This window comes from Euleptes europaea, chromosome 5 (assembly GCF_029931775.1).
Source record: "Euleptes europaea isolate rEulEur1 chromosome 5, rEulEur1.hap1, whole genome shotgun sequence".
Taxonomy (NCBI): Eukaryota; Metazoa; Chordata; class Lepidosauria; order Squamata; family Sphaerodactylidae; genus Euleptes; species Euleptes europaea.
The window spans coordinates 30,009,268-30,032,793 of NC_079316.1; the positions used below are offsets into that span (position 1 = coordinate 30,009,268).

Genomic DNA, 23,526 nt, shown 5'->3' on the forward strand with positions numbered 1-23,526 from the left:
CCTACAGCAATCAGAGAAAAACTGGACGCCGAAGGGTGATGGGCAAGGGGGAAACCAGGGAAGTTCCTTCAGGTTTTCCTCTGCCATAGATTTGGTTGATGGCAAGTAAGCTGCTGCATCTCAGCCTCCCCCCCCCCCAAGAATTGCTCAATAAAGAATATTAAAAAGTACTCTGCACACTCAAGAAATGTTCGGCGTGCATTTCAAAGATATTGCATTCTAACCCTGTGCCAGAATTTAGGGTTGAACTCACATAAGCCTTTCAGGGCTTTATTTATCCAACGAATGGATGCATTTTCCAAACTGGCCTCTGCCAGTTTCACCAAATTCTGCTCCTGGTGCTTCATAAGAGGCAATGGATTGAAGGAAGGGAGAAATACTTGCATGCTCTGTAAAAGAAAAGAAAAAGGTAGGGAAGGTAGAATAAAATTTAACTGCTGCTAACTAGACATCTTAACCAAGTCCTCTTTTTTAATCTTTTGAGGCCTGATTTATTCAGGGAGGAAGGACTTGATGTGTTCTTTGACAAAAGAAAATCCCAAGCAGATCTATGAATGCTCCAGATAATGAAAGTGTGAGGGGGGTTATAGTTGTAACACTGCTCTTTAATAAGATTTCAGTTTTTAATACCTGTCAGCAGGTATTAAAAACCTGTCAGATTTCAGTTTTTAATACCTGTCAGCAGCAAGGATTTTTTTTTAAAGCTGTGTGTTAAATATTGCTTTTTTTAAAGAAAGGAAATCCTGTCGTTTTTTTCTTCCAATTAGACTGTAATCCAAACAGACTCTGCAATCAAAGACATATATTGGTGACATCTATTGGTGACGTCCCCTGCTGACATGATGCCTGCTTACGGTTCTGTTGTCTAGGCCTTTGTTTGTTTTATGCTGCAAGGGATGCTGATATAGGATTGTCACACAGGAGACGAGTGATGGGCCGGCCCTGCTTTCTGGGATTCCTCTTGGGTGTCTACTTTGCTGCTGTTACCGGTAGCAGTTCCTGTCCCAAGCTCTGTGCCTGCTACATACCTACAGAGGTGCACTGCACATTCCGCTATCTCTCCACCATCCCACCGCACATCTCCCAAGATGTGGAACGCATCAATTTAGGGTACGTTTACACGATATTGCTCCAATCCTGATGTATAGCAATGAGATCTCATTGTCGTGTTTAGTATAATTTACCATTAGAAAAGCTTTACTGGGTCACACACTGGTCCCTGAAACCCCATATCCTTGGTTTGAAAAAGACTGCTGACACTGTGAGCCTAAGCAGTTACACCCATCTAAGTCCGCTGAAGTTAATGGGTGCAGAACGATGTAACTGTGCTTAGGATTGCACTGCTCATGTAAATTTTGTTCAGAGAAGGGAAGACCCATGTGTGTGTTAAGTGCCGTCAAGTTGCTTCCGACTCAAAGCGACCCTATGAATCAAAGTCCTCCAAAAGGTCCTATCTTTGACAGCCTGGCTCAGATCTTGCAAATTGAGGGCTGTGGCTTCCTTTATTGAGTCAATCCATCTCTTCTTGGGTCTTCCTCTTTTCCTGCTACCCTCAACTTTTCCTAGCATTATTGTCTTTTCCAGTGACTCTTGTCTTCTCATAATGTGACCAAAATACGATAGCCTCAGTTTAGACCCATGAGCCAACCATTAATCAATGGTTCACTCGATCAAACTAGGCAAGCAACCAAATTTCAATTTGCTGATGTTGACAGGATATACCTCACACCCAGATAGATTAGCACTGGATCTGTGACTTGTTGCATAGAGCTGACAACAGTTGTGCTGCTGACTGGCATAGGATTGCAGTGTAAGAGTCCAGACTGTGTCTTGCTGGAGGTGGATCATTTTCACCTGCCTTGCCTCTCCCCCCTCCCTTTTTGGATGCATAAATGGCTGCTGTCTTGAAGAGACAGTTGCATTGGAAATCTTGATATACGATACAGTTTGTCAGATGTTCAGTTGCTATGTATGAATGCTGAGTTGTTGGATGTGTGTGTGTGTGTGTAAAGTGTCATCAAGTCGCAGTTGACCTACGGCGATCCCATAGTGTTTTCAAGGCAAGAGACATTCAGAGGTGGTTTGCTACTGCCTCCCTCCACGTGGGCTGAGAGTTCTGAGAGAACTGTGACTGGCCTAAGGTCACCCAGCAGGCTGCAGGTGGAGGAGCGGGGGATCGAACCCGGTTCTTCAGATAAGAGTCCGCCACTCTTAACCACTACACCATGCTGGCTTTCGAATGTGAGACATCCTCAAACACTCATAGTCCTATTGTTAAAAAGGAAAGAAAGATTTTACAGTCAGTCCTAATTGAATTTCTTTCTTGGTTTTACACTTGAATTTATAATTTTTACAGCTGTGTATAATTTTTCAGCTGTGCAAGTGCTTTGGAATTTGTGTGATGTTTTGCCTCTCACCATTCCTGGCAAACGATCATTGCCATCACCCAGGTGAAGAACAGAGGCCTGCAAGATAGCGACTTCCTCAGGAATACCAACAGAATTTGTGGCCTAATGCAGATTTCAGCCCTGGCCTCCCATGATGCAGTTCTCATGAAAACCACCTGTGTGGCACTAACCAAGACCTCACTGATGTCTGCTGTAGCCCCGCCCCATGAGTAAGGTGAAAAGGGTGGGAGCATGGGAAGCCCCAAAGCCTTGGATACTCGCTCTGGCTATTCCTGTACACATATAGTTAATTTCTGGTGGCTGAGCATCAACTCTCATGCTCTGGAGTTCCAGACAGGAATAGAAGCATCATTTTTGGCAGACTTTAAATTGTAAACGGAGCCATCTTCCCTAACATTTGTAAGTATTGCAAAAAGAATGATGGTGAATGATCTTCTCTGTAACCTAAAGAGGCAGATGCGTTTCTTAACCTGAACCAGAATGCTCAGAGTCTTAACTTGAAAGGCTCTTGAGACTCGAATACCTAAAAATCAGACTACAAAGTAATCTGTAGTATCTAGATATACAAACAAAACCACAGTAAACTTTCCTGCCAGAGTCCATGATTTTTGGTTAATACTAGTAGCCACCTATTATTTGTGGATGTCATTACCAGGACCTGCATCCTCAGTCATCTGCCATACAGACAGTATAAATCTTAGTCCTATGTATTTTTCATGTAGTGCTGAGCTTTGTAGGCACTTGGAAATATGAAGGATTTCCTGGAGTTTCAGCCATAGCATGGCTTATGTGACTGACTCTACCTCTTCCCCCAAGTTCCAGATAATTCAAAAGATGAATATGGCTATTCTCTCTCTTCGCATGAAGCTGTGCACTCTACAGCAGCATGAACCAGTGGCTGCCGAGTGCTTTCAAAACACAGCATGTAGCAAACTAGTCTGCAAGTTCTAGAGCAGGGGTGTCAAAGATACGGCCCGAGGGCTGGATCCGGCTCCTTGAGAGCTCTTATCCGCTTTGCGAGCCAGCCACTCCGCCCAGTCCCGATCTGGACTGACGAGGCATGGCCCGGCCCAACCAAATGTTCTAGAGGCTGAGCACATCCCAAGTCGTTTGCATGTGCTGGAGGACTGCAGGATGGACAGCTCCTCTTGCTTTGGGAGACACTCCCTAGTTTGAGTTCCCTGCAAGGAGAATAAGAAGTAGTCAGGTGTTTGCCAGGGAACTGTCATTGTGGATTATATAGATTTATATAAAATTTATATACCTGGATAATTATGGTGCAGTCATACCTCATTTATAATTAGAGTAGAAAAGAGCAAGAGTCCAGTAGCACATTAAGGACTAACAAAATTTCTGGCAGGGTATGAGCTTTCATGAGCTGTGGCTCACGAGAGCTCATACCCTGCCAGAAATTTTGTTAGTCTTTAAGGTGCTACTGGACTCTTGCTCTTTTCTACTGCTATTGACAGACTAACACGGCTACCCAGTGTGATCTACCTCATTTATAATTGTTTGCAGTTTGGTGGGTCCCATCTCAGAAGGGTACTGTAGAGGTGCAAAGAGTGTCAAAATGATCAGGTGGCTGAAGTACCTGCTTTATGAGAAACCATGAAAAGCATTCGTTGTTCTGAGTTTAGAGAAAAAAGATGGGGGGGGGAACATGACAGATATTTATATTTCTCCATAGTATTAATGATTTTACTGATTTTTCATCTTCTTTCAGAATGCAGATGTGAGAGGGGGCTGGAGATTGGTGGTAGAACATTTGTTTGGGTTAGGTTCAATCTCCGACATCTCCAGCTAAAAGGACCGGGTAGCAGGTGATAAAGACCTGAGTGATGTTGGGCTAGTCACAGTTCTCTTAGAGCTTTCTCAGCCCCACCTACCTCACAGGGTGTCTGTTGTGGGGAAGGGAAGGTGATTGTAAGCCGTTTTGATTCTTCCTTAAGTGGTAGAGAAAGTCGGCATATAAAAACCAACTCTTCTTCTGCCTCTGCCTGAGACCCTGTAGAGCCACTGCTAGTCTGAGTAGATAATGCTGACTTTAATGGACCAGTGGTCTGATTCAGTATAAAGCAGCTTCATGTGTGTGAATGCCTGTTTCTGGGCTTCCTCAGACATCTATCTAGCCACTGCTAGAAATATGATGCCGGACCAGATTGACCCTCCGTCTGATTCAGCATGGTCCTTCAACTGCAGCCTGAACTTTGCACCCCAGTGTAAAGAAGAAGAGTTAGTTTTTATATGCCCACTTTTGCTACCACTCACTGATTTGTTTTTTTGGCAGTCCACGGAATCCGTAACACTCTCCTCCAACACCACATTTCAAAGGAATCTTATTTTCTTCCTATCAGCTTTCTCCACCATCCAGCTTTCACACCCATACATAGTAATAGGAAATACGATGGCATGAATTAATCTAGTCTTGGTGTCCAGTGACACATCCTTACACTTCAAAATCTTTTCTAGATCCTTCATGGCTGCCCTTCCCAGTCTCAATCTCCTTCTGATTTCTTGGCTGCAGTCTCCCTTTTGGTTGATGGTGGAGCCAAGGAATAGAAAGTCTTCAACAATTTCAATTTCCTCATTGTCAACCTTAAAGTTGTGTAATTCTCCTGTAGTCATTACTTTTGTTTTCTTGATGTTCAGCTGTAGTCCTGCTTTGGCACTTTCTCTTTTAACTTTCAGCAGAAGTCGTTTCAAATCTTCACTATTTTCTGCCAATAATGTAGTGTCATCAGCATCTCAAATTATTAATGTTCCTCCCTCCAATTTTCACTTCACCTTCATCTAAATCTAATCCTGTTTTCCTAACTAAGGGGTTAGTTGTGATGGAAGGGTACCATTGCAAGTCTTTTTTTCCTTTTTGCTTTGACGGATGTATTTAATTAAAAAAAATCTACCACCAAAAAAATTAAAAAATAAATCTAATCCTGTTTTCCTAATTATATGTTCTGCATATAGATTGAAGAGATAGGGAGATAAAATACATCCTTGTCTGACACCTTTGCCAATTGGAAACCATCCCGTTTCTCCATATTCTGTCCTGACCGTGGCCTCTTGTCCAGAGTACAGGTTGCGCATCAAAATGATCAGATGTAGTGGCACACCCATTTCCTTTAAAACCAGCCATAGCTTTTCATGAAACCAGCCATAGCTTTTACTAGTTAGGAGCTGCATATGGGAACTGGAGTATCCATTTTTAAAATAAATAAAATCCATACCTCTGACTTTACACCTGCAGTTGCAGGGGTCAAGATAGCTTTTTTTGTTTGTTTTGTTAAACGACACAGTTAAAATACGGTAGCACATATTTGCAAAAGAGAGACTCTTTTTGTTTGTTTCACCTTCAAACTATAGCTGACTGACTAAACCCAGATCTGGAATGAAATGTTTGTTACAGTTACAACAGTTTGGTTAAACTGACCGAGACGGATTTTTCTCACCTGGAGAAGCTGGAGTTGTTGATGCTGCACAGTAATCAGATACACACGATCCATGACAGGACATTCTCCGATTTACATTCATTACAGGTAAGGATGAGACAGAAATTACTACCCAATGTTGGTGCTGTTTAGAGCTGTGCTGAATTTTTACCTTCAGATTTTTGAGGCAAAGCGTGTGTTTTCATGGGGAGTGATGCAGAAATTTGCTGTGTCTGGCTCACCTGCAGCATCCCTCTCAATACCGAACAAATTCCACCCCACCCCCTAGCTTTAACATCCAATGATTGTAGTATAATTTATTGTAGTCCTTGGCCAGTATTACAAAGTTAAAACATCATTAAAACAACAATAGTTCAATACAACAGAAAAATAGCTACATGAACATTTGAGCTAGTCAAATGGGTTTAAAATTCTGCATCAGCTTTAATATCGTTGCCCTGTGTCTTACATATCCCAAGACAGAATTTAGCTACTTATTTGGATACCCAGTGGTTTCTAGCAGACAACAGATATTCTAGTTTAGCCACATCAGATTCATCAAGAAATCCAACTAACACTGGCTGGAGGTATTTTGATCTGGCCTTCTTGTAATATGGATATCTTAGAAGTATGTGCTCTGTAGTTTCCACCTCCCCCATCAGCATAAACATAATCTTTCTGATAAACATAATCTTCCTAGTTTAGTTAAATAGGCTGCTGGGGCAACCACATATTTAATGCTTGGCTGACATTTAAAATTTGGGGCTCTAGAGAGGTCTGCTTGATTATCGATTACACATCTTCAAATGACGTGTACATTTTGGTTCAGATTCTTTTTTCATTCTTTTTGTTTTAATTGACAGATCTTAAAAATGAGCTATAACAAAGTCAAAGTTATTCAAGCAGATACTTTTCACGGCCTCACAAGTTTGGTACGCTTACACATGGATCATAATCAAATCGAATTTGTAAGCCCAAAAGCTTTCTATGGTCTTACGTCACTGAGGCTGGTCCACTTGGAAGGAAATGTACTTAAACAACTTCACCCCGACACTTTTGTCACCTTACGCTACATCCAGATATTCAAAACATCTTCCGTAAAGCATGTCTACTTGTCTGACAACTTCCTTACTTCACTGCCACAAGATATTTTCTCTTACATGTCTGAGCTAGAGAGCCTCTACCTTCATGGAAACCCCTGGGCTTGTGATTGTGCACTGAAGTGGTTTGCTGAGTGGGCAGAACATCATCCAGGTATTTAACATTTTTCTCTCTTTGTACTTTTAACATTTTGGAACAATACTGAATAACATACCAACTATTCTAGAGAATATGTGAACATAGAAAATTGCCTTATACCAAGTCATTCCATAAACTCTCCTAGTTCGTTATTGTCTATCCTGGTTAGCGGCAGCACTCCGTGATCTTGGGCAGAGAAGGTTCTTTCCTTCTACCTGAGATTCTGTAATTGGAGATGCTGGGGACTGAACCTGGCTTTCTTCATGTAAAGCATGGGCTGTACCACTAAGTTGCAAGCCTTTCCCCAGAGACTGGTCTCCTCAACAAGCTTCTGCTCCCCTTCTCAAAAGCGTAGGCAATGCAGTAGAAGCTGAGGAAGTCACACTGTATGGATGGTACAGTGCCACACAAATCCTCTGTGAGATCTAACCAATAGTTTTGTATTAAACCAGAACACTTTTGCTTCTTTAATTTATGAAAACAGCAGAGTTTACTTGATTTATGAAATGTATTCTTTTCATAAGTAATTGTAACAAGAATATTTTTCGTCACTGCTTCTTAAATAGACAGGGTGACAGATGATTTTGGGCAAAGATGATTCAGAAGTGAAAGATTTTAACACAAGTATCTGGAAACTTTACAGTTCTTACACAGATCTCCCAGGGGGTAGTGTTCTTTGTTTCTCTCTCATGTTTTTCCATAGCTACATAAGAAAAATATAACCCCCCCCCCCAAAAAAAAAAAACCTGGCATGTGTGAAGAGTCTTGTGTTACTAATTTTGTTGTGGGACAATCCAAACACTGGATGAATTAAGAGAAATCAGACTGAAATCAAACACTTTCTCAGAAAATTTGTCTTAAAAGTGTTTACCAGAGGTTTTTTAAATATGAAGATAGCTGCGCCACTGGCCTGACCCTATGATATCAGTTCTTATAAGAAAATCTTGTATGTAAGCTTTGTTATGGAGCACAATATTTTTTTCCTGATGGACTTGTGATACCAGGTAGAAAAATACAATCCCTATCAAAGCTATTTGCTATGAGAAAAATTCATCTCAGCAGCCGAACTTCTGAACTGGTTCCAGTTTCTCCCAGCAATGACTTATTCATGACCAAATACCTGTTTACTTTTGAGGATTTGCTATGACAGCATAGTCTCAGAGTTTGTGAACTTCAGGGACACAATCTCAGGACTAAAGACAGAACATCTCTCTCCTTTTACATTAGAGAATAGTCTAATGCATATGCAAAAGCATCAATGAATGTTTGAGTGGAGAGCCAGCGTGGTATAGTGGTTAAGAGCGGTAGTTTGGAGCGTTGGACAATTGCACTGTAACTAGCCCAGTTAAAGTCAAAGAGGTCATAAGGGGGAGGGGATTACATTGTGGTTTCCAGATGGATGTACTCAGAAAATTCATTCAATCAATTATATATTCACACTAGCGGTGTTTAAAATTTACAGTGAATGCTTGTACAATCTGTACAGTATATGCTTTATTTTTTCCTTAGAAATGCATCAAGTAATTCTCATGTTCCAGTCAACACATGTTCAGCTGAATGTGTGATTCAACCCCCACATTTATCCAGGAATCGACCCCCAGTTTTATGTGTAAAGTGAACATGTGTTGGTTCTTTCTTACAAACCAGTGTACACTCAGGATGTACATGCATTCACTGTAACTTGTGAACAGGGTTATAATTATTCAGTAGAGACTTAGGTTATGAACTGGAACATCTTAGAAGGTAAGGACCAGACATGATGCAAGGCTGGAGGTCAGAGGTCAAAATGAAATATGGGTAACTGAGCAATAAGATGGACTACATCTGTCCTTCCTGAGCCTGTCTTCTTCCTAAGACTTGTTTCAAGGATCCTTTGACTTTAATGCTTTTTCCTCAAGCCCCGACCTCCAGCCCCTTGTCCTGATCCCTGAGAAGAACATTCTGTAACTATAGTGATAAACATTTACAGACAGCAATTTGAATGCTCAGTTGAGGTCTGCCTTATCTCACAGACACAAGAGTGTCTCTTTCAGCAGAACAGAAACTTGCTTTGCTATCAAAATACATTTTTGATTGTTTTTTCCCTCTTTCTCTCTAGATGTTGTAAAGTGCAAAAAAGACAAAGGTCCTTCTGGTGTCCTACAATGTCCAATGTGCTCCAGTCCTAGGAATTCCAAAGGCAAACAGTTAGCAGAGATTCAGTCTTCGGATTTTAAATGTGTTAAGCCAACCATTGACCCAGTCTTAAAATTCAAGAACATCACGGTGCCAGATGATGGCGACTTCACTTTAGTCTCCTCTAAGGATTTCATTGCTCCCATAGGATCTATCATGTTAAACATGACAGATCAAGCAGGGAACCAAGCAAGCTTGGTTTGCAGTGTGCAGAAGCCTACGAAGATTCCCCCTGTACAACTTGAAAAAAATGAAAACATAGTACTTGAAGCATCCCTATCAACATTTCTTGTGTGCAGCATTGACTATGAGCATATTCAGCAACTGTGGAGCATACTGGCCCTGTACAGTGATTCTCCCTTAAAACTGACAAGGGATCTCTTACTGACAAAAGTGCCTTATATCAGTTATAAGTACAAACAGACACAAATAGATTCTGAAAATGAAGACATTTTCACAAATATAGAAGCTGAAATGAGAGCTGAACCTCCTTGGCTGATGCAGGACCATGTGTCGTTGCGATTAGACAGGACAGCAACCACACTCAGCACTTTGCATGTTCAATATTCAATGGACGCTCAAATCACTCTTCCGGTTATTGCTCCTCAAAGAGAAATGCAAAACTGGGCTATGATGTTACGAGTCAACAGTACGAGGACTGAACACACTGTTTTGGCAGGCAGATCTGTGGAACTGGACTGTCAGGCCCTTGGCGATCCTCCTCCTATCATTGAATGGGTTTTACCTGATGGGAGCAAAGTTAGAGCCCCATATGTTAGTGAAGATGGGAGAATTGTGATAGCAAAAACTGGCAAATTTACATTAAGCACAGCCGACAATTTTGACACTGGAGTTTATCACTGTATAGGAACCAATTATGATGATGCTGATGTCCTGTCTTTTAGGATTACCGTGATTGACCCTTATATGGAACACAACTATTTAAATGGACGTCAGCTCTCAGCATTTTTAGGTGAAACATTATTCCTTCCGTGCCAGTCTACCGGTGTCCCAGATGCATCTGTTCATTGGGTCTCACCCGAGCATGTGGTTCTTGATCATTCTTCAAAGAACAAGATACTTTTGCACAATGGTACATTAAAAATACAACTAATGAGAGACCGGGATGGTGGCTACTACAAGTGTATAGCAGCCAATCAGTATGGTGTTGATTTTTTGGTTCATCAGGTACTCGTTCAAAAAAATTCAAACAGGTCACAAAAACTAGATAATCACAAAGAGGCTGCTGAAGGCTCCGGCAATGGAGAACTTGATGTTGTGGCCAGAACCCAAAGCCCTCCTTCTGCAGTGCAAACCCACGGTACCAGCCAGGCATCTACTGAAGTTTTGTTTACAAACCGTCCCATCCTAAAGAGCACTAATAATAACTACAGAGAGATTTACAAGCATAACAGAAACAAGATGACCAGACGGCTTCGAGGACACAGAAGACAATTTAGTCCTTCCACTAGGAGAATTGATCCATTGCGTTGGGCAGCATTTTTGGAAAAAACAAAGAATACTACACTGCCACGAAAACAAGAAAATGCCACGATGAAGCCAACAGTGAAAGTCCTTCTGTCCTCAAAGATTTCTGCAAATGAAATGGAAATGTCTGGAGATATTCCTCCAGAGGAAGAATTTCTGATACTAGTGACTAAAAGGCCTGCAATGTACACACTGGGAGAAGCAGCAGGAAATGTAGTGACAGCAGAACTTGGAAGCATACCGAGTAATTTTCACTCTGAGGCAGGATTTGGCATTGCCACAGAAGCCATAACTCCATTTGGCAGCCTGATGGTTGCTCATACTGAGGGGTCAAAGAACGAGGATTCATATACAGAACTTAAGCCTGAAATTATCAGGGGAGCTTTGGAGGCATTTCAACCACCACCTACTAGTATGGAATCATCGAGTCCACCCTCTTTCTTGCTTAGTAGTACAGCAGATTCACTGAACGCTTTCCCTTCTGGGAAAAACGATTTGCATTTAAAAACGACACCAACAGTAACACCAGCCATGCAGGTTGCTAAGAGTGCCAGCCTTGTATCTTCCCATGGAGTTACTAAAAAGCCTAATTTATTTGTAGAAGCCACTGATAAAACACCAAGAAAATCAAATCATCAGCTGCCTGTAATGACAGTACGTGCACCAGATGATGTATTTGGACATATTTATGTTTATAGTACACAAAAAATAACAACACCTCAACTACCTGCAGGCACGACCATTATTGCTCATCAGCAGATTAAGATAGTTAGGGATACCACGCCTCGTGTTCCACTCTCCAGACGATATGGCAGACGAAAGAAAATCTCAGCTAGAAGACGAATAGTTATACCTGATCGTATTCCCAATGGTGTAGGACGTAGATTTGCTTTCGTTAGACCAAGAATTGCTAAGGAAAGCACAGCACTGCCTCCTCTTGTAGAAATGGCTGTTCCTACCTTGACTCCATGGAACAAATCTCTTGAACACATTACTGTCCAACCACCTATTTCCACTTTATTCACAGTGTATCATCCTGAAACAACAACTGTAAATCCAATCTTGACACACTCTTCCAGTCCAGGAAATAAACCAGTCACAGCTGAAGAACATATAGCTTCAACAGCAATTCCTTTCTATCCTGAAAGTACCCGAATTGTACCACAAAGGCAAGTAAAAACTTATACTCCATCACAGACAGTTACTGATACATATCCATCACTTAGCAGTAGTCTGCCAGCAGAGACAATCTACACCCCTAGTTCTGCCATGGAAATTAAATCTACCACGGGCAGTCCTTTACTTTCGGGCATTAAATCAGTTCATCCCACTCCTAGAACACACTTGTCTCCCAGGGTTTCAACAGAGAAAATTTCTTGGCGGGTTGTAAATTCCTTTGGAAGCAACGGTTTTCAACAAGAACTACTGAAAAAGCAACCTAGACTGCAGACAGGTGAAGACCGTGACGCATATTTCCAAATTACAGGACCAACACCAACAATAACAGTTTTGCCTGTACATGTAACTGCTGTTTCAAAACAGGAGAACCAAACAGATAGACTCAGAAACCTGATTGACCCCATAAGTGAAAACACTGTGCTTGAAGGACAACCCCTCAGCATTACAGAACTACCATCTTCAGCCTCTGTTTCCAATCTTGCAGTGCCTCTAAGCAAGGGCATTCACAGCACAAGCATCAAGGCAGTTCTGACTCCATCTACCCCTGTTCACTCTAAAGCAAAAGTTTCCAGAATCAAGGTGTTGAGGCCAGGAAGGAGAAGAACTCAAAGGAGGAAGAGGCCTTTAAGAAGGTTTATGCACTCACCCAAAACCATTACTGTCAATACTGGAGTTGCTGCTGCTCCGTCCAAAGGAACTGTGGCTTTGCTTCACTTAGCAGCAGATAAAAAGGTAACAGAGTCTACTTCCCCCATATCCACTGAACTGCTTTCTCGATACACTGGTACAGACACAATAGCAACTACGCCTCAACCACCAGTTTTTCGCACAACCGGTATAATCAGAGGTACATCCACAATCACTCCTCAGCTATTAACAAGGAATACCACCACTGAAAATTCTCTCTCTACTAAGCTACCGGCGTATAATGGGCCTTCTCAAAAACCTGCCACTGCAATCCCACTCACAGTATCATCCTTGAATATTTCAGGCATGACCACAGTACCACCAGCCACATCCTTGTTAACACCAGCATCAGTGTCAACCAAACCTATGCACGCTGTGTCAGTAGCAGATAAGGAATCATACCAGAATGTGGAAAGAAAACCTGCTAACGAAAATCCCACAACCGAAGCAGCCCTTCCTGCTAAAGCTGAGCTGAGCATCAAAACTCCTACTGTTGCAGGATTTCCTACCACGCAGCAACCAAGTCAGTTGACTTCCCAAACATTAGTCACACCTGTAACACAAACCACAGCATCTCCCAGGTGGGGGGAAAAGTTCTGGCATGCACCATCTCCTAAAACTGCATCAAGTGGCAAAACTTTCCTGGTCAACTCCTTGACCGTGTTGAACTCTCCACAGAGCTTTACTCAGCATACTCCCATGTGGGAGAAAAAGAAAAACAGTTACCTTAGAGGTTGGTCTGAGAAGACAACAGACCTGGAAACCACAACCACCAATCTGGTTGCCCTAGAACATTTCCATCACACCAGGCTAGCCAAACCCAGGATAATTGGGGGGAAACTTGCGGCATTTACTGTCCTGGCGAATTCTGATGCCTTTATCCCTTGTGAAGCAATTGGTAACCCTCGGCCAACAATACGCTGGACCAAAATATCATCAGGTAAACTTCCTAAGTTTATGTTAAACAGTGTAGTGGATATGGTGTCAGATTAGGGCCTTGGATACCCCCAGGTTCAAATTTTTGCTCTACCACGGAAGCTTGTAGGGTACCTTGGGACAGACACTCTCAGCCTAACTTACCTCTCAGGGTGGTTGCTGTGAGGATCAAATGCAAGTAGTGGAAAATGCTGTAAAGTAACAGCTGACTTAGAGTGACCCTGTAGAGTTTTAAAGGCAAGAGATAAATAGAGGTGATTTGCAATTGCCTGCCTCTGCATAGCAACCCTGGACTTCCTTGGTGGTCTCCCATCCAAGGATTAACCAGGGCTGACCCTGCTTAGCTTCTTGAGCTCAGATGTGGTCAGGCTAGTCAGGGCCATTCAGGTCAGGGCTATTATGTATGAAGGGATAACAATGTTGTAAGCTGCTTTGGGTCTCCATTGGGGGAAAGTGGAGTATAGTTGTCTAAATAAAAGCAACGAGGCATCTGTGTTTGATCACTGGCATAAAACTGGGTTGTGAGGATATCTGAGAATGTGGCTCTGACAAAATTTATTGATGACAAAATAATAGGCTTATACCGGGATGTCGAACTCATTTGTGAGGAGGGCCGGATATAACATAAATGCCTCTTGGTCAGGCCGAAGATGCGTAATACATACATACATACATACATACATACATAAAATAAAATGCCAGGTACTGGAGATACAAATTGGGTGTGCCAGGCCCCAAGGGCCCTCACTGTGCATGGGAAGCTACGGGGGGGGGATGGCAGGGAGGGTGTGCGAGCCCCAAGAGGCATCGCTGTGCCTGAAAAGGGTGGCGGGGGGGGGGGGGATGGCTGGGGAAGCGAAACTGGGTTTCCAGCCACAGCCCGAGAAAACTGGAGGCAGCACCCGGGAAAGTGAGGCGGGGGCGGCAGGGAGGGCGCGCTGGGCCCCGCGGGGCTGAGCATTGCTCGGGAAGGGGCGGCGGGGAGGCAGCGCTGGGGAAAGTGCGGGGGCGCAGGGCGGGGGGCATGGGCCTCGTCTCATGGGCTGGACAACAGCCCTCCAGGGGCTGGATCTGGCCCGTGGGCCGCCTGTCTGACACCCCTGGGCTAAACACTGCAAAATTTTGAATGGTTTCAAATTCAGTAGGATATAGACATCCAGAAGGATAATTCTGTGATAGGATCATGGTATCTAGGGTGGCAAAGCACAACACCCAAAGTCAGAGTTCTTCTATTTGACTATGGGAATAGAGAAACTGCTGAGAAATTCCAGCACTCCCTGATTCAGGATTTTGCCACTGCTGCTGTTTCTTCCCCTGAGGACATGGCTTCTTTTCTTAGTTGCATTCCTGACACCCATGTGGTAAAGATGCCATTTTTTCCTGAAAATGTACATTGTTACAATGTGTGAATTGAAATTTGTACTCATAGATAGGATGTAAACATTTTAATTACTAACAATAAAATAAAAAAATAAGTAGTCTGATGTGAGTAGGAGATGAAAGGCAGAGAACCTTTCCAGGCATTTGCCAGACAAATGTTGTCTCACAGATAACACAGACATACCATTCTCACAGATTTACATCATACCTCACATTTCAACACTGCATGTCATCAGTGATCTTATGGCCTTTCTCTAAATATGTTTTAAGATTCTTGAGGCAAGTGGAAATGGCCATATCCTTGTAAAGGTTAGTGTGAAAATACACTAGTTTTAAGATTTCAGGTAAGAAATTTTTTTGAATGTAATGATTTCCTTAACACATGGGGTGGTGGGAACTGTCATATTCCGAATGACTTATGGGTGCTCATGGAAGAGCAGTTGTGATGCTGAGAAATAAATGCATTGGAGGTGTGGAATGTAGAACATAAGCAGAAACTTTCAGAATGCAATAAGCAGCTAGATGGAAGTTTCCTGTGCTTGGGCTGGTTCCAGACTAAAATTTCTACCAGTGGAATGGAACTTTCCTGCCTTCCCCCTCGCTGCAGCCCACTAATCTGGAGAGCCAGTATGGTGTAGTGGTTAAGAGCAGGTTTGGAGCAGTGGACTCTGATCTGGAGATCCGGCTTTGATTCCCCACTCCTCCACATGAGCAGCGGAGGCTAATCTGGTGAACTGGATTTGATTCCCCACTCCCTACACGTGAAGCCAGCTACCTCACAGGGTGTCTGTTGTAGGGAAGGGAGGGGAAGGTGATTATAAGCCAGTTTGATTCTTCCTTAAGTGGTAGGGAAAGTTGGCATATAAAAACCAACTCTTCTTTTTCTTCAACAAAATGCTGCTCTTGGGAGATAGGATACCTTGAGTGTCAGCAGCCTTTAATTAGCTATTTAGTTAGAAATGAATGCATGTCTGCTGATTTTCAAACTGAATATTGTTTTGTACGATTGTGATTTATGTAATATTACAATGGATTATGTATGAGTTTCAAAAAATAAATTTAAAAATATGGGGGGAAAGGATACCCTGAGGAAGGACATGAAGGGAATGGTGGTAAGAAGGAATTCAACCCCTTGGCTGTAAAATTATGAAATGAACCAGGAAAGGCAGATTTGAAGGGTGGGGAGCTGCCATGAGATCATCACGTGGACTGCCGCTAATGGTTGTGTGCATGATTACTGATGGGGTGGGTGGGGAAGAGATGGGAGAAATTTTTCAGAGTTATGAACAGCCAACTTCCAAGATGCATCCATAACAGAGAATTGATTATTTTGGTGCATTATAGAAAAGATAAATTAAAAATCTGTATTCTACTTTCAGTGGCTGTATAAACTTTATGTGTGTACTGAAGGAACAATTTGAACTGGCAACCAGTTTTCCAGTCCCTTAAAATTCAGTTCTAGTAGCATATGAGCACAGTCTATTATGCCCAGCTGTGTTCCCAACAGTTTTTAAAAGGAACAAAGCCGGGATAAACAGAGCCTCCGCTAACGCTATGGGAAGGAAGGCTGCCGAGAAACTTAAACGAAACATTAGACATTACATCCTTTTGTTTGCAAATTGACCTTGTAGGATACAAAGCAAAAAGGCAAAATTTTAATACCTGTCTTAATTTTGTTTTCTTTAATTAGGGGCTGAAGCCCTGAAACAAAAACATGACAACAGATTTGAGGTTCTTCCCAATGGCACTCTCTCCATTGAGAATGTGAACATCCAGGACCGTGGACAGTACCTGTGTGTGGCTGCCAACCAGCATGGCTCCGACAAACTTCTCGTCACATTGTCTGTGGTGGCCTATCAGCCTAGAATCCTGGGAGGAAGGTCGAAGATAATTACTGTTCACCCTAACAAGCCTGTGTTCTTGAAATGTACAGCTGAAGGCCATCCAACCCCTATCATTTCCTGGATCCTTGCTAACAAAACATACATCTCACAATCTTCTGTGGGAAATGAGGCAGCTTTTGTGCAAGCAGATGGGACCCTGATGATAAAGAAAGTCAGCATGTACGACAGAGGGGTTTACACCTGCACGGCAAGCAACCCAGCAGGTTCGGATTCGGTGGTAATAAGGCTGCAAGTAATTGCTGCCCCACCCATAATACTGGAAGAAAAGAGACAGCATATCGTAGGGAGTGTGGGGGAAAGCTTGAAGCTTCCCTGCACTGCCAAAGGAAGCCCTCATCCAAATGTTCACTGGGTCCTCTTTGATGGAACTGCAGTGAAACCTTTGCAGTATATAAATGGCAAGCTTTTCCTATTCCCTAATGGAACTCTTTACCTCAAGAATATAGCTACATCTGACAAAGGAAAGTATGAATGCATAGCTACCAGCTCCACCGGTTCTGAGAGGAGAGTGGTAATACTTCAGGTAGAACATAGTGATACAATCCCTAGAATTGCAGATGCATCGCAAAGAATGACTCAGCTGAATTTTGGGGACAGGTTGCTTCTGAATTGCTCAGCTATGGGAGAGCCAAAGCCCAGAATAATTTGGAGATTACCTTCCAAAGCTGTTGTCGACCAGTGGCACAGGTAGGATTTTCTGGAGCTGTTTTATATGCTTGTACATTTTTCACTTATTTACTTCATTTAAACCCCACTTTTCTCCCTTGTGGGGACCCAAAGTTGTTTACTGCATTCTTCCCTTCTCCATTTTAACCTCACAACAAACCTATTACGTTGGTCACCCTGTAAGCTTCCACGACAAAGTTGGGATTCAGACCTGGGACTCCCAGATCCTAGTCTGACACTCTTAACCACTACATTATAGTAGAATATGCTAAGGATTTTGTAGCAGTGGACGAAACCTCTGATACTGATTACCTGAGTTGCATTTTATGTCAGAGGGGTGAAACAAGACTTTCTGCTCAGAGGTTGTGAAAATAGATGATAAAAAAAGTCTGTAGAACTGTAGTATATTGGAGAACACTCAAATAGCGCTTGCAAAATTTAACATGCAAATAGCATGTTAACATCAAACATTTAACATCAAATAGCAGTACAAAATAACTCAACGTTATTAACAAATGTAAAGTCCCAAGCAATGAAGCAGTACTATGTTTGCTATTCAATTTATTTCTCAAAGCTTGAGGCAATAGACACTGAAAGGGGTCCAGTGTTATCAATGTGGTATAAAGATCAGTCTCGTTGCTGGGACTCTTCTAAGGATCACAGCAGCAGAGGAGGTTTAAGCAGGGGAAAGTGGTCTCAAGATGCAGGAGTTTGTTTCATTATAGGTCATTTATATCTCTTCAACAATGCCAAAATTGTACTGTAAAACAAACAGAATAAAACAGCAGCTAATGAAAATAGAAGTTCAAGATCAGAAAGCCAGTTTCACTTGGCACCCACACTTCAGTATAGGTTGTTCAAGGAGAATCTGTCTCGAGAGACTGTTCCTTAGTGGGAGTTCCACCACCAAAAATGCCCAGTTAATAACCAACCAATTTCTGATGACACGGATCTAGAAAAGAACCACTGCAGATGGCTGTAAAGATTGGGCAGGTTCATTTGGGAGCAGGCAGTCTTTTGGCATGGCTCATAGGTCAAAATCAGCACTTTTGACTGGGCCTAGAAACTTATAGCAGCCATTAAAAAAGGTAAAGGTAAAGGTCCCCTGTGCAAGCACCGGGTCATTCCTGACCCATGGGGTGACGTCACATCCCGACTTTTACTAGGCAGACTTTATTTATGGGGTGGTTTGCCAATGCCTTCCCCATTCATCTTCCCTTTACCCCCAGCAAGCTGGGTACTCATTTTGCCGACCTCGGAAGGATGGAAGGCTGAGTCAACCTTGAGCCGGCTACCTGAAACCAACTTCCGTTGGGATCGAACTCAGGTCATGAGCAGAGCTTGGACTGCAATACTGCAGCTTACCACTCTGCGCCACGGGGCTCCTATATAGCAGCCATTACAGATAGTTTACTGATTTCCTGTAATTCATTCCAGTCAAATTAATTTTGCAGGGAGTTGCTCTTTAAAAAAATCACATGGCCTCTGAGCCACAAGCACTTAAATCATTATATTTAAACAGATGCTGTATTGATAAAGTAACTATTTAAGTAACCTTAAGTAATGACCCCTAGTACTTAATGGGTTTTATAGAATCAGATAGATCATAATTAGTATCCAGTTCTTATTCCTGACTTTGGTGGGTATTTCTGTACAATTGCAGTATAATGGTAATCCAGATTTATAATTAAATCAAGGATTATTTGATTATAACTCTAGGCACAAATACAATACATTCTAATAGTGGTTCCATTTGACATTGGCCACAAATTGGGTTCTTAAGTGAAGGCTATGCTAGAACTCGAGAACTTGACAGCCACAAATTGTGTAATTTGCAGACTCCAATATAACCAATAGATGTGGGGAAGACTACAGATTCCTGAGGACAGGCCCATATGGGTAGCTTCTCTGCCAGTGAGGCCTCTGAAGGGTATGAATAACGTGTTCAACATGCCCATTCTTTACAGTGGGCCATACTCTATGACCAAAAGCTTCCAATTGCCATGATCAAGCTTTCCCTAGAAGCCATTTTCTTCATCAGTATGTGCATGTGGATTTTAAATTTGATTTTAATCCTATGTTTTCCACATGCGTTTCTTGTTATGCTTATACTGAAGAAATAAAGGCAGCAGATCAGACCACATGGAGGCTGAAAAATGCAGTCAGTGTTCCTTTTTGTTTTATTTAAATAATTATATTTAAATAAAATGTGATTCCTTTATAGAAGAGTGGCTGTGCAGCTTTAACCCAGATTCTCTGCTGCAGCCTAGGAAAGAGGGGGACTTTAGTGAAAGACCTTCCTGGGCTGGTATATTCCTCTGGTTTGGTATATTCCTCAGTTTTAGCTATGTTGTCGCCAGATTTCAAGATATCTAATTAATGTCCCCCAGAAAGCAAGTAGAGTTCAGTTAAGAGTAACAATGAAAACATGAGGGAGCCTCATCCATCAATGCACATCAGTTTTTGCCTAAAGTAAAATGTGGAAGAAATTTGGGGATTCCTGTTCAAGTAAACACATCTGAAATTTTTTGACAGAAACATGGATCTTTGACATAACTAGATTATGTATATGCCTACCTTTAGCTAAAATTCATTGGTCCTGATGAATAGTGAGGCAGGTATGTAAGTACAAGAGAGGTTTCACTCAGCCTCGTCCAATATTGCTGCCTATTACAGTCCTCGTCCCTATAGTTTTTGTCCATGCAGGTGCCATTATCACCAGTGTGGCCTTTTTGGTGCTTGAAGGGAACCTTCTCTTTTTTTCTATCAATAGGAAAACCAACTGGGTCCAACCCTGTGTGATTTCTTTGCACACAGATATCATAGAGCTCAGAAATAGAAATGTGGGCACATGAGCTGACCATGGTCACATGTTGTTTCTAATTAAATGTTTCTATCTAAATGTGACCATGGTCACATGTTGTTTCTATATGACTACAGTGCTTTGGGATCACACTGTGGAAAAGAAGTTCCCAAGTCTATGACATAATGTGTGGAATTGGATCTTAGACATTAAGTTTTTGGAATGTAGTTGTTCCCAAATGAGGTTCCAGGGTGCTTCAGTTCAATGCATTTGTATCCTGACAGCTTCTTTATTGTGGTGCTATACGAGAACCCTGGCTTTGATCAGCAACTTTACAGTATGGCATTTTTGTAAACGTAGGCGTATACTGTGTCATTAACTAAAACTGTTTATTTTTCTCCCATCTCTTTCTAGAATGGGAAGCCGAATCCACGTACATCCCAATGGGTCCCTGGTTATTGAGGCGGTCACAGGAAAAGATGCTGGCGACTATTTATGTGTGGCAAGAAACAAAATGGGAGATGACCTGATCCTGATGAAAGTTAGCGTGACAATGAAGCCTGCAAAAATTGACCAAAAGCAGCATTTTAAGAAACAGGTGCCTTATGGGAAAGACTTCAGAGTGGACTGTAAAGCTTCTGGAGCACCGGAACCAGAGATATCTTGGAGTCTGCCAGATGGCACAGTGATCAACAGTGTGATGCAAGCAGATGACAGTGGGCACAGGTCTCGGAGGTACACTCTGTTCGATAATGGAACTCTGTACCTCAACCAAGTCGGAATAGCTGAAGAAGGGGACTACACGTGCCATGCTCAAAATACGCTTGGAAAAGACGAGATGAAAGTCCACATAACCGTAGTGGCTTCTGCACCTTATATCAAGCAGACCTCTAACACCTATTCAAAGGTGAGAGCGGGAGATACTGCGACGTTTGACTGCAAAGCCATTGGAGAGCCTAAGCCAAAAATATTTTGGCTGCTCCCTTCTAGTGACATGATTTCCGCCTCCAATGACAGATATTTACTGCACGTTAATGGATCACTGTCCGTCACTAAGGTGAGGTTGTTAGATGCCGGAGAATATATATGTGTTGCACGCAACTCTGGTGGAGATGATACAAAGCTCTATAAACTAGATGTGGTCTCTAAACCACCTCTTATCAACGGCTTGTACACAAACAAGACTGTCATTAAAACAACAGCCATTAAGCATTCAAAGAAGCAAATAGACTGTAGAGCTGAAGGAACACCCCAGCCCCAAGTCATGTGGATCATGCCTGACAATATTTTCCTGACAGCCCCATACTATGGGAGCAGAATAACAGTACACAATAATGGGACGCTCGAAATTCGTAATGTGAGATCTTCAGATACAGCAGAGTTCATCTGTGTGGCCCGTAATGATGGGGGAGAAAGCATATTGGTGGTCCAGCTGGAGGTGTTAGAGATGCTAAGACGTCCAAGGTTTAGAAATCCTTTTAATGAGAAAGTAATAGCAAAGCCTGGGCAAACAATCTTATTGAATTGTTCTGTCGATGGCAACCCTGCTCCTGAAATAATCTGGATGTTACCAAATGGCACAAGGCCCTTCAGGGGTGTCAGAACGCCTCAGTACTACTTGGGAAGCAATGGCACCTTCGTTGTCTATAGTGCTTCTAAAGCAGATGCAGGCAAGTATCGGTGTGCAGCTAAAAACAAGGTTGGCTACATTGAAAAACTGATTGTATTGGAAGTTGGCCAGAAACCAACCATTGTGACTCCCTCAGGAGGAGCAATAAAAAGTATTAGTGGGGAATCAGTATCCCTTCACTGCCTTGCTGCTGGGAGTCCCAAACCAAGCATCATATGGACAGTACCTAATGGCTATGTTCTAGACCGGCCTCAAATTAATGGAAGGTATACATTAATGGAAAATGGTACTTTAGTTATCAGAGAAACAACCATTCAGGACAGAGGAAGATACGCATGCAATGCTCAGAATGATGCCGGCGATTCAACAATAGTAGTTTTTGTAATGGTTGTAGCTCATCCAGCACGGATTACAAACAGACCACCAAGGAACATACGCACTGTGGCTGGGACATCAGTTCAGCTTAACTGCATGGCGTTGGGAATACCAAATCCAGAAATTACATGGGAGCTGCCCGACCACTCACTACTTTCCACAGGCAGCAAAGGCCGACCATCTGGAAGTGAACTTCTTCATCCACAAGGAACGTTAGTCATTCAGAATCCAAAACCTTCAGATTCTGGCACATATAAGTGTATGGCTAAGAACCACCTTGGCAGCGATTCCATAGTAACATACGTTCAAGTCATCTGACATGATAAATAATACTCTGAACAACTGATAACCAAAGTCTAATCTGGACAGAGTTTGATCTTTAAAAACATTTAATCAAAAACAGAAGCCTGCTGGTCTTAATAAAGTTTTAAGGTTCAATTGACAAGAGATGTGCGAAGACATGGGTACATTTGTGGGTGGGTGAGAAATCTGCATTAGGAACGATTTTCAAAAATCCTTGGCACTTAATTTTGCCATCACAGCAACAGTGAATATCAACATGAAACTACCTTACGTAAAAAATATTTGTAATATAATGAAGTATTTAGTATAAGGGTGGTCTTTAAGAAATGCTTATTTCCTATCTGATAGTAGTATAAGCATGGCAGACATTGTAAAAATATGCGGAAGTATGTACAAAGAACAAATGTGTTTGCTAGTTGTTCCCCTACAGACATGTATGAATATTTTGTAGTACTCTTACAAACATTTTAACACAGCAAAATGTGCTGACCTATTTGTATACGAACTGTTTGTTCTTTCACACAGCAGTCCTTTTTTGTGGGACAATGGAAGAACCAATAGAAAATAGTTTAATGACAGGGTTTTCCTTGGGGGGAAAAAGACACAATGTGGATTATTTTTCTAAAATAAAGAACCACCAAATATGCTTATGAGGGAGTGTATATGTGTACGATATGTTAATTGCCAGATACTTAGCAGCTAACCTTTTTACATTTTTAAAGAGGGATCTTAAAATCTGAATTTTTAAAATAAATACAGTGCATTGTCAGGTTGCTGGGGAGCAAACAATAGCAGGCAGTAGCTCAGTAGAGTATTCTAGACTAGATAGCTCCCTTGCTTTGATTTTAGCAAAGCTCTTCTTAAGTGCAATGGAAAACAGCACATGCAAGAAATCACTCCTAGTACATACCATTACACTGGCAGAATA

At 42.1% G+C, this 23,526-nt stretch overlaps 2 protein-coding genes across 2 annotated transcripts; both read left to right on the forward strand.

Moving 5' to 3' along the window:
• The first annotated feature begins 1,011 nt into the window (after window positions 1-1,011).
• On the forward strand, window positions 1,012-22,723 carry LOC130478001 (immunoglobulin superfamily member 10-like). The gene is made up of 2 exons (XM_056850107.1): window positions 1,012-1,110; window positions 20,705-22,723. Exon 2 carries the CDS (start codon window positions 20,706-20,708, stop codon window positions 22,611-22,613), a length of 1,908 nt encoding a protein of 635 aa, XP_056706085.1. The 5' UTR covers window positions 1,012-1,110; window position 20,705; the 3' UTR covers window positions 22,614-22,723.
• On the forward strand, window positions 5,790-17,512 carry LOC130478237 (immunoglobulin superfamily member 10-like). Its single transcript, XM_056850388.1, has 4 exons — window positions 5,790-5,941; window positions 6,697-7,087; window positions 9,171-13,541; window positions 16,608-17,512. Exons 1-4 carry the CDS (start codon window positions 5,876-5,878, stop codon window positions 17,510-17,512), a joined length of 5,733 nt encoding a protein of 1,910 aa, XP_056706366.1. The 5' UTR covers window positions 5,790-5,875.
• Window positions 22,724-23,526: the final 803 nt, after the last annotated feature.